General features: G+C 40.7%; 1 protein-coding gene and 1 long non-coding RNA gene across 2 annotated transcripts in view; one reads left to right on the forward strand and one right to left on the reverse strand.

The window, feature by feature from the left end:
• The window catches only part of LOC145432826 (protein NLRC5-like), a 35405-nt gene extending 31865 nt beyond the window's left edge, over positions 1 to 3540 (reverse strand). The window contains exon 1 of the mRNA XM_080309667.1: positions 3112 to 3540. Within this exon, the coding sequence (XP_080165793.1) occupies positions 3112 to 3187 (76 nt within the window). The 5' untranslated portion in view covers positions 3188 to 3540. The remainder of the gene's footprint in view (positions 1 to 3111) is intronic.
• Positions 1 to 12858, forward strand: part of LOC145448941 (uncharacterized) — a 507956-nt gene that overhangs the window by 326345 nt on the left and 168753 nt on the right. The window lies entirely within an intron of this gene.

Below are 12858 nucleotides of genomic sequence, written 5' to 3' on the forward strand. Positions count from 1 at the left end.
TATATTCGTCAGTGTGATCCATCGAATACGTGTGCAATAGACAGGTCTGGTGGTACGTCAGCCAACAAGGTCGTACGGCGTGGGTTACGACGGTCGTCGAACGGAAGAAGAAACACGCAGCGAATTGTAAACGCAACCTTCTTGGAGTCAATAATACATCTTGGAGTCAGATATACAATTATACAACTACAAACATTCGCTCTGCGTTATATGGTTGACCCCGACATTTAATTAATCAAGACCGACCGGCCGACCGAAGACAATCAATATAAAGATACGCCCTGCCCGACGGCGAGAAATAGCAATACAGCATCGGACCACGGAAACGATAAATATAAAGATTGGCCTTGCACAGCGGCGAGAAAGAGCATTCAGAGAAAACGACGAGACGTTATTGCCAGGAAGAAATGCAGCGGGGTTGTGCTTTCGACGATCAATACGCCGTAACAAAGACTACAATGAAGAAGACGTCTGCAGTGTCAGAAAATGTTCGGAAATCGCAGAAGTTAAGCAGATTTGCGGACGGTGGTGCTTCAAGCATGCATCACACGGATTAGAAAAATGTAAGGTAGATCGACTTTATTATCTTGCACTACGACGTTAGTTGGTTACTGTTATTGGGATATTGACAAAGTATAGTTTTGTAAAGTAACTTGCAATCATTGGTTTCTATACCCAGATAGGGGTCGCATTTCCTGCGAGTCAGGACGCAGGTGCTTATATAGCATAATGTTTTGATAAGAGATGTGTGCGGGTAAACCCGTAGCAAGAAGGCTACCCTATTTATTCGATGCCATGATGCATCCAATAGCTGAATAGCTTGATATGTATGCGTGATGAATAATGATATATTGCAAGCCTTATGAAGATATATTAGGCCTCTGCCATACGACGATACCATTTGTTGAGTATATCATTGAGAAAATATGCACCGCCGTAGTGCATGATATTTGCAAACATTGCTTTGCATGTGATACAATAAATAGGGCACACTCTCGTTCTGTTGGTATATGCCAATGTTAAATGTAGGGCTGGGCATTTTTGAGTACCTGAGTGATTCGATTCTGAATCACGCATTTTGCTTCGAGTCGAGTCGAGTATTCGAGTATAGCTCATTATGACGTCATAACAGAATGTAATATGTTGAAGTTCAAATTTGTACCTCTTTATGCCACCACAAAGAATATAATGCGTGCTATCCATCACATTAACCATACTTAGTATTTTTCGACCATCCCGATTCCATTGCACTTTGTGACAATGTTGTAGGATGATCATGACTTCGGAAATGTGGTATTTCCAGTAACGTTCGTAGCTTTGTACTTGTACTTCATGCCCTGTTTTCTATGCTGCAATACGGACAATTAAGGTTTCATGGCTTCCACAGTGGAAAAGAGTATAGACGCTAAAATTTTTGATAATAAATTAACTTTTAGTGGCGAGAAGCGTATAATATCAGTACTCGAAAAATTCGTCTTTTACTACTCGACTCGAATCATTAAAATTAATACTCGATTCAGATTCGAGTACTCGAATCATTGTGCCCAGCCCTAGTTAAATGCTACGTGATATGAATTAGGAAGTTTCATATCAATTTAGAATAAAATGATTGCAGGTGAATATTCGATTTTTTTATACCCATAACAGTATCTTGCTAATTAGTTCGTGTGCGAGTGATATTATAGGTTTTGTGAATGCCCAATGTAATGTATCCTTTAATGTTGCCGTAATATCGTGTATGTGTTGTTTTGAGGTAGGCCTATTAAGTGATGTTTGAGTTTTTTTTTTGATCGCCTAATGTTGTTGATTTGTATTTCAGTAGTCTGCATAAACATACTGATGTTACTTCCCGCCATTTGATGTAGATAACGACGTGTTCGACGATTTCGTTTGGCAGTTTCTGCCCGTTGATGCGGACAGAGTGGTACTAAACTCCGCGGGAAATCCGGGTGACGTACATGTAATTTCGTCTAGTTGTGATGACAGCGGTAGCGACTGTCCGGGTAGTGTTAGTGACGCGTCTCGAGAGCGTACATCTGAATGCTTACCTGTTGATGTCGATCGCGATAATAATGGGCATGAATCCAAATCTAAGACCCAAACATGTAATGAAGGCAGAAACTCTCAACGAGACAAGCCGAAAGTATACGTCCAGAGGGAGACGAATTGTTAGACCAAGACATTTGAATGATTATGTGTTGCATTAAATCGCGTAGAATAAAGATACGCGTGATGAAAATTGTGCCTTGTGCATTAATATGTTGCGTAAAGGCAGGATTGCTGCTTCGTCGACTGTTGAATCGCGTAGAGTAAAGATATGCGTAGTAAAAAGCGTGCTTTGTTCATTGATTTATTATGTAAATGCAGGTTTGCTGCATCATGTTGTGACTCCCCATTGTAGAATGTAAGGTGGGGTCACCGAAGCTCATTGCTGAAGTATGCGTTGTAAGAATAAATGCTGATATCCGAATGTTAGGCTCGTGTAGGCCCACTTATGCTTCACGGAACCGTGCGTCATATTTGAGACGATCACGGCAGAATTGTCGTTGCGTTGCCATAAGCCCTCTGTTGTTGTGTACAGACAACACGGATTTGGTAGGAATGATTGCTGCGCCCGCTGGACGGGTTGACAGTAATAATGAGAAAGTAGAAGAAGTGATTGATGACGGTGAATAGCATGTTCTGTGGGTTTTGAAGCATGATTGCTGGATGAATTATGGTGTTGACCTTGCATACACGTTGATGGTTTTCGTTAGTGCATATAGACTGGTTTAGTCTATGAATTGCATTGTATTGTGTTTCATTTTGTTGCTCTTTATTATTCATTTTCATTACTTTGTGGTTTTGCATGCGAAGTGGCCTTTAATGTAAGCGTTGTCCCGCTTTAGTGCTATTGATATTTTAGTTCTGCATTTGTGTTTAATGACGGTATGTAATGTACTACGTGCCCAGCTACATACATGTTCTTTTCATAAAATTAATTGGGATTCTATTATGTTCTTCGATACATTTCTGTACATTCTTTACACAGCGAGCGAAATGTGCTGAATTTAAATAACTATGTAACTGTTTAATAAGTGGTCTGCGCTAAAAACAACAGACATTACTCACCCCTTGCTTGCGGTGATAATGACGTAGGCATTTCTTCAGCGACACCTGAATCGTGATCTTGACCCCCTTCTGCCATGGCATTAATAGCGTGGTACTGATCAGCTAGCGTATATGACAATGCTGGAAATGTATATATATATATATATATATATATTAACTGGCCTACATTTCGTAAAGAAGGTTTATGTAGGCCTACATCATGTTGTGACTATCAGTTCTAACTGATATGATGCATCTGATAAATATGTTATAGATCAGCGGTTCTCAGCGGCCGGAATTGGACCAGTGTCGGTCGGTTTCAAGTTTCTTGCCGGTCTGCCAAATATATTACAATATCACATATCAACTGAAAAACGCACGAAGATGGTTCCTTGTCTAGAGAAATGAAACGTCAAAATTTGCAATTGATCTAGAATTTAGGAATACGGAATCCGTGATGTTGTAATAGTGTACATGGCAGTGGCGGCTCGTGACAATATCGGGTGGCGGGGCAAGGGATGTATATGCGATGTTTGTTGTCTAAATGACGTCACACTGGATTATTCCGGCGTGAAAATGTAACTTCATGGTTTGTATGGGGTATAGACATTAGGCATGGTTAACTAGGCTTACGTATTTCAAATTATTCGGAAGAAAATATGAATTACAGTAGTTATTACCTGCATATTTTAACGTTTGTATCAGTAGCCTAATGCGCGCGGCGCGATTTCATAGTTGCAAAATGTTCCGTGATGAATTAATCTCGAACAGACATGGGGTGATTACTTCATGAATGTAATCGATTGCGATTACGATTACTTCTTAATGACGCGATTACGATTACGATTACGATTACAGCAAAATCATGAAGTAGTCGATTACGATTACGATTACATTGGAAAAGTAATCACGATTACTCACGATTACATTTATTTTGCATCTTAGAAGCTATGCTGGAAGACAATATATGGATTGCGCCGAAAAGGCCTAATAACATAACAACTCATTTCAAAAAAGATGCGTAATTTGCTTGTTACGTCATAATGTACCTGTAGCGAGAGAGAGAGAGAGAGAGAGTCTTTATTTTTCATCGAACCAAAATACATAACAAACGGCAGTGATGGTGGTACAGAAAATATGCGTGCACAGTATTCGGTATTAGATAGGAATGATCGATAAGACCTTGAAGGTCATCTAGTCTGATCACACCAGCATCAAACAGGTACACTTGACTCTGAACAGTCTGGCTGTAAAGAAATGTTTAGTTAAAGGAAAATAGAAAAAAAATAAAACAATGGTGGCAAATGATCAATGAAGCAATGTCTGGGCGAGGTAGGGCAACAGTGTTAGTGTAACGACAAGAGGTGATCAAGTAGGGCTTTTTTGAATCTATTATAAGGAAATTCACGGATATGTGGTGGTAATGCATTCCAGATGATAGGTCCCGAGTAGTCGATAGATCTCTTAGTTAGGTTGCTATTGGGTGGGGGTAAGTAGTCAGTCGCAATCACTTGATCCTAAGATACTGATAAAGAGCATCCATGATTACCTACGGTGTGACTATTAGATAATGAAACGTGCTCACTCAGCGTGATTAATTTCGTGTAAGTCATCGAATGATGCGTATCGCTGGCTTGCTTCGTAAATTCTGCATGGCAAAAGACGCAGCAGGGGTAAAACCCGCTCAGACGCCAGCCGGCCACACGCCAAACGCCCTGCGGCTGAGTCTGTACGTGGCGTCTGGCGTGTGAACGAATTGAAACGCAGACTGGCGGCTGTATTGCTACATGACGTCCGGCGTGTGAATGGGTTGAAACGCAGATTGGCGGGTGATTTGCTACATGGCGTTCGGCGTCTGTAATTTTGAGACGTCGTTTTAGATATCGGGCGCATGAACTGAACCAGAATTTTGCATTTCTTTCTGATTCGTGATTGAATTCAATTTCCCGGTTTTTGCGAAATCAGTAATTCTCATATAATTAAAAAACGGCGTACATCATTCTAATTTGGCGAAGTTATTTCGATTGCTCCAATTGCTGACGATTACCCCTGGCTAGTATCGGCGTCCCGTCTCTCCTGCATCTCTTTACACTCGCAGCTATCTCATACCTAAGACTGCATACACACATTGAAATGAATGACAATAAGTAACTTTATTGAGATTAACCTACAGTGCAATGAGCACAATAACAATGACTAGGTGGTAGCTCTTGCCCTGGGTAGCAACAATCCTTGAATATCCGCCGGTCACCGCCATCACCGATAAAATACTGGACAAATCAACTTTGCAATTCTATACCCAATCCTTGATCATCGCATTTGGATTTTTACTGTTGGATTTGTTGCAATAATTTCCTGGTTCCTGGATCGTCCGTGACACGATTGCCCAATACAAGCCATAGTTGGCAACTGGGAGATTCCATAGGATGTGTGTGTGCGTCTAAGAATCGTATGTATAAAGGGTATAGTGGTGAAATTGCCCACGGAATTACATACTGTTCTGCGAGGTGTTCCCACGGGGGAGCTTCCTTAAACTGTCCCCCTCAAATAAATGTTTTCTGGCTACGCCCTTGTTTGTATTGCCTTTCAATTTTTCTCTCCGCCGACACATTGAAATTAGAATTCTTGCTCTTCTTGCGCAGTGGCGGATTGCCACAGACGTTAGCTAAGTAATACTGAAATGATCCGCGCCGCCCAAGAAGTTTAGCGCCGTGGTAGTGACTTCTGTGTTTTGCCCCGCGTTGCATAGCCTACACTTCAATCGACGTGGTAGAATGTAGCCTAGAAAACAGACCATTGCATGAGCAATGGGAACTTGGTTCAGAAACCTTACCATATGTCCCCAGCTGTCCTAAAATATTACAGCTATATCGTCAGACAACACTTCTTGGTCTGACGATTTCATATGTATGCATGCATATCAAAATGTCATTCTATAATATTACAATGTCAAACTCGAAAATTGAGAGGGCAAAGGTGCCCCTGAATTCATGTACTTCACTTAGTGACTAAGGGTGGAGATCATAGAGGTTACTTAAGTTACGGTTACCAAGTAACGCATGCTTTAGTACTGAGTAAAACTCAATTGCGGATCATAAAGTTACCTCAGACCTAAAATGAGTTTTAACGGCACTCAAAACGTCCGTAACTCACGTTACGTGTAGTGCTAACTTGAGTGCGCGGCATGTAGCTTTTTTGGTACAGTGAGAGCTCAGACGTTATAGTTGGTCAATCATCCAAGGCCTCACTACTCGTCACACGGCAACGGCGTCAGCATAGTTATACCACAATGACCTACAGTAATGCAAACAATGACTTGGTAGCTACTGTGGACTTGCTAGGCATCGTGATGCGAATACATTTACAAGTATCTTAAGACGATGGATTTTAAACGGAGTATTGAATAAATTGCAATTTGTAATTGAGATATAAAATTCGAAAATATTAGACGGACCAACAGGAAACTTGCCATGGACCAGAGGTTGAGATGAGAACCACTGGTATAATGAATTGGATACTAGATGATGAATATCAGGATAGCACGGGGTGTATCTAATCTGTATATGTGGACGTTTGGCGTCGGATATATCAGCTATCAAGACGCCACGGGCTGCATCTAATTTGTGCTTGTCGATTGTCGCCGTTTGGCGTCTGAAGGGATATATCGACTATCAAGACTCCATCTAATTTGTACATGCCAACGTTTGCAGTCTGATATATCAACTATCCAGACGCCACGGAGTGCATCCAACTTGTATATGTCGACGATTGGCGTCGGATATATCAGCTATCAACACGACACTGGCTGCATCTAGTTTGTGCATGTTGATTGTCGCCGTTTGGCGTCTGGACGTATATATCGACGATCAAGACGCCACAGAACGGATCTAATTTATGCATGCCGTCGTTTGGTGTCTGATATATCAACTATCCAGACGCGACGGGTGCACCTAACTGGTATATGCCTACGTGTGGCGTCGGATATATCAACTGTCAAGACGCCACGGGCTGCATGTAATTTGTGCATGTCGATTGTCGCTGTTTGGCGTCTGAACGGATATATCGACTATCAAGACGCCACCGAATGCATCTAATTTGTGCATGCCGGCGTTTGGAGTGTGATATATCAACTATCAAGACGCCACGGGTGCATCTCATTTGTAGCCTACATGTCGACGTTTGTCGCATGTTAGGGCTATGCCGTAAATACGTGGAATTTAGTTGATAGACAGCAAGCGCTAGCTAGCTATGTCATACGAGGATGAATGAATAGGCTATTTCTAAGAAGTCTGAAGGACAGAATGTAAGTGGTCTATATAAAAAAAAACTTGTAATTCTGGGCTGACGATGTGTTCTACAAGGTTAGTCGAGTGTACTAGCACAGCATGATCACACAACTTTCAAAACTGATTTCGCATATACTGCAACTATTTTCTTCAGCAGTAACGATTTTAATAAGGTGCGTAAAGTCCTCAGCTCAAGTCATTGATGCCAATGCTAGAAGAAAACTCGGGCAGCAATCAAACAAATAACTGTAGCAGACATCATTCCGCTATCGACGAATATAATAATGCAGTGATCAATCCTTATTATCCACCAGCCTTGCTTTCCCTAACTTTGCCAATAAATCAGATCCTGTACACGAGACGCTGTGCAACTGGCTACCTACACACGGCACGGCGGTCTCAAAATTGCCAGAAGCCGAACGCCATGTCGCAGTATACGGCGTCCTAAAATGCTGGACGCCAGACGCCATAAAGCACTTCATCTGCCAGTCTGCGTTTCAACCCATTCACACGCCAGACGCCACGTAAAGACCCAGCCGCAGGGTGGCGTTTGGCGTGTGGCGGGTTGGCGTCAAGCGGGTCTAACCCGGTCTCAAAAGACGAGCGCAAAGACTGAAATTGTTGAACAGCGAAAATTTGTTGACATGTCAAGTAGAATTTTGCATTAGTGCGGCTGCAATCATAGTCCGTGAAATCACCATCAGTGAAATAAGCATGGTATTTGTTGAAATTAGCATGCGAGTTTTGGATTCCTCACCAATTATTTTAGAGTGCGCGAAAATCAAGCGGGCCAAGTTGGAAATACGCTGTGAATTTCTTGCGATACAACGATTCAAGTACCTATATTTCCTAGCAACTGCTTTAGGCGCGACAAGATTTTAGATAGTAACTTTTTCGTATATCGATCGGAAATAGATATGTTCAAAGACTGTATAATAATTCCTCTTTACTTACATAACATGGGACTCAATCCACGTCGCAGCAAGTTAGGTCTGAATAAACAATGGCGCATACATAGCTTTCAGTAAATGATATATATGTTGGAACGAGTCAACGTGCGATATAATTTGTTTGTTTCCGTTGATTTTGCAACACTGCGTGGATACGAACGGATTGGCTTTGTTAAATATGTACTATGGGACAAATCCAAACACTACAGTGTTGACTTCACGGCGATTCATAATTCGTAACGTACATCGGTGAAGTCGAAGCTGCGAATACAGAATGATAAATTTACTAACTAATTGAATGCTAAACTGAGTATCACTGTTTGTGCTGGCGGTGCGGTTGCCTTTATAAATCCAAAGATTTTTTTAAATATTTGAAAAAATTACTCGCGGACTTTGATGGGTAAATGCTCACTAACAATCAAAAGAAACATCATATTGGTAAAAGTTTATCTGTTAATCGTATAGGATAGTTCGCATTATTCCAGATGGTCGTTGCGTTGACGCACATTTATGATCTCCGCATAGAGCATGTTTACACGACCCAAATAACGGAATCCAAGCAATATCCCCAGTAAATGCAATATCGCTCTGTATGTCGTGGAGGCAGAGAAATGTAATTGATAGAGGTAGTTTGCCTGCAGTAGCACAATTGGGGATTTCAATAATCAGTGGCTGTTAACATGGGTTCGATCGAACACTGGGATTCAACGAGCCTGTTTCAGGGGTACGTCGTGACTGTATTCTGAAATATTAACACTTAGACCGACTTATGATTTATCAGCAAAATATATTTGTAAAGATATCCGAACCCAAACTTGTGTGGGGCTCGCGTGATGATAAATAACGATCAGCGTGTTTGACGGTGGATCTAATGATGTCATCTGTGTGTAACATACACATAAAAATATATTTTTCCTGGGGCTGCTTTTTCAAGGGAATCATTCCACACGACACTGGTTTAATTGCGTGCATCTGATTTTTACTATCCTAAAGCAGAATAGCACCCGCGAACTCGTTATACCTAACCTACATGTCGTAAGCTTCGAAATCTTAAATAAGGATTTCAGGGCGCGTTACTTGATTAGAGGGACAGTGCATACACGTATCATCAGAAAAATTAAGCTACTACTCCCAGATTATAGCTGCTAATACTTTTCCGAATTGAACTAGCCATTAAGATATTTATCCAACGTATATGGACCGTTTATGAAAATGGTTTCATACCTGTGGTTGTCAAGCTCTGTCAATGCAGCAATCGCTTGCGCAATCATATAATGTAACAAGGATAGTTGTCAGAACAATATAATTGAGCATATCCTCCGTCACTTTCATATAGATTGCCAGCCGCACTATTTCTTACTGTAAATAAATATGATAACCGACTATAGCCTTGACTCATCTTCTGATTGATGATACGCCTTTATTCGCTACTGTACTTGCCGAATGCTGATACGTATTGCCACAATGGAAAGTCTCAACTCAAGGTACGCTCTGCAAGATTCGTTTTTAGCGCAGAGGTATCGCAATATGATAGTCAAGTGGTTCATCGGTCGCCTTTTCTATAGCTAGCTGACCGTTATTTATTTGCAATCTAGTAAACATTCCGTTCTCTAAAAAAACTATAGGAGAGCAATCGACGTTCTGCCCACATGACGTGCGATTTGATACATAACGTAGGCATCATCACCGAACTATACAACGCTCTGCGATTCTCTTCATTCAATATTTCTTGAAATCTAATCAATGAATCGGCAATTCAAAATGTTGACCAATATTTTCAAGTAACTGCATTACCAATTGCAGCTACGACTATATGAGCACTTGGTCGCTAGCTATTACCCACATAGACGCCGCGATGTAAAATTTAACGTGTACTACAAATAGCCGACGGTGGAACATGGAATGGGTAAATTATGTACGTAAGCGGGGAAGTATCGGAGACGGTATTGTCATGGATTGCATTAGGTTCAGGGGCATCTATGCCAGTGTTTCTCAAACTTTTTCCGACCGCGTACCACTAATTAGTTTAACTTCACGGCGTAGGCCTACCATCTGGATGCCAAAATGACCTCTTAATAGTCAAATGTACCAGTAATATTAGTAATTGGCGTTCATAATAGATCACAACACCAGTGAATAATTACAAAGGCGGATTTAATTTGCCAAATACAACTGTTTCCTCCAGACCAGATGGTCCAGGAGGCGTATAGCAATATTCATAACTCATAGGCAAATATGTCCATATTCCAGGCTCACTTGGACGATCTCTTCCATTTAATGGCATGATAATGCATTGGTATGGGGCTATCACTTCATGAATGTAATCGATTGCGATTACGATTACTTCTGAATCACGCGATTACGATAACGATTACGATTACAGCAAAATCAGGAAGTAGTCGAATACGATTATATTGGAAAAGTAATCACGATTACATTTATTTTGCTTCTTAGAACTAATCTTAAGATATATTGGAATACAATATAAGAATTGCAATGAAAAGGCCTAATGGGATAACTAATTTATTCAAATATGAGACTTCATTTGCTTGCTACTTCATAATGTGCCATTGCCCAACTTTATAGGGCAAGATTTATCGCATAAAAAAGGTTCACAGTGCAGAACCTACCCAGTTTCGTTTGTGAACGTGAACCTCTAAATTTCTGAGGTTCACACACAGAACGCGAACGTGAACCTCACGTTCACACCATCCCTACTAGATAAGTCTTCCCAAAGATATCACGAACTGTAGCCTACAACATTATCCAAGATCGTTGGATCTGTTAAAACGTCCTTCAACTCCCAATTTATTCGGCTCAATCGCGCAGCATGATGTAGCTGTCTCCTTTGATGTTGATATCTCATACAATGTAACAAAAAGTGCTCTACAGATTCTTCTGCATTACATTGCTGACATAGTGGAGTCTGAGAACAACGGATCTTATGCTAGGCTTACCATACGTCCTCTTTTAAGAGGATTTGTCCTCTTTTTTTGACTTTTTTGAAAGTGTCCTCGGAGGACGCCCTTTTGTCCTCTTTTTTGAAAATTTAGGTCAGATTTAGAGCAAATTGCGAGTGATACACCGCAAAGTAGCACAGAAGTGACGGTCCGGCGGATATTTCGAAGTGAAAAACGGTGAATTTAGCTCTGAGCGAAAATATGACTTTTTTTTAGTCAACCGACCACAAAGTGGGAAAAATTCACCGGTTTTTGAGAATTCTATTCCGGTTTTTGCATCTTGCAAATTTCTGAAAAAATGTCCTCTTTTTACATTTTCAAAATATGGTAAGCCTATCTTATGCAGATGTTGATTCAATCTGCAATGACCGCTTCTTAATCTCAGTAGAATTACGTCTCTTCGCCGTGTTCCAATTTGAGCTATATCGTCGGTAATTGATGGTCGCAGATTCTTATACGCTCTTCCGGTCTCAGTGCTTCGGTATATCTGATCCCATTCACATCTACAATGATGTCATAAGACGGACACGTTGGACAATGCTTCACGCAGAGGTAATAAGTGATTGTTCCCTTCATCCCTTCTTGACGCAGCGTCTTTGGCTAATTGATCGGCGATTTCGTTACCACGAATACCAGCATGCCCAGGTATCCAGATGAACGTGATTGATTTATTGTTATTTTGAAGTTCTGCAATATATTCTAATATATCGTTCACATGTAGTCATTGACCAATCCATGATTGGCGATGGCGGTTAGGGCACTCAAACTGTCACTTACTATAGCAATTTTACTCTCCGTGTTCCTTTTAACCCACGATAATGCATCTTTGATGGCATGCAACTCTACATAAAATATTGAAAAACATTTAGGAAGCTTCGCAGACAATTTTACATTCAGCCGAGGAATGTATACGGCATAGCCACATCCTGACGATGTCTTCGAACCATCCGTATATACAAGTGTATGATCACTGTAGTCCGAGAAAATATGGTCAGCATTTTAAATCTCTCTTAATGTGAAATTATAATTAAATGTGCACGGTAGCCTACGTAATGGCATGTATATTCCGTCTTATGTTCCGAATACGACATCCATACGCAAAGCCATATTACTAGAATTTTGTCATTCGAACTTATCTAACTGCGTAATACTATAAATAATATATTTGATTATATGATGCGAACATTCATCGAACTTCATTTGTAAATCAATCCGATTCGTTCAGTTGATGATGAGTTAAGCGATTGTTAAACAAATGACGCGGCTGCAACTTTTGAATCGTAAAATGAGCTCCGTACACGTAATAAATGTTTGGCGTCGACTGATATATGGTTTGTTTGTTTTAGTTGACTGTGCAGGTACCTTGGGGTGCATTGGTCGTCACGTTGCACATTGTAGGTACTGTCAACGCACTTGATTTGACGCACCGATCATCTTCATTTAATAATCCTTGGTTGCGGAATGCTATTCCTGAGTCTGTTTACTTATCCCACTGTGCAACTTTGCATTTATTCATAGGTTAAATACCATAATAAATGATCAAACTGAAATATAAAAGAACAGTTCCATCGA

Source organism: Botryllus schlosseri, chromosome 1, assembly GCF_051294905.1.
Source record: "Botryllus schlosseri isolate E-star chromosome 1, Bs_hap1, whole genome shotgun sequence".
Classification (NCBI taxonomy): Eukaryota; Metazoa; Chordata; class Ascidiacea; order Stolidobranchia; family Styelidae; genus Botryllus; species Botryllus schlosseri.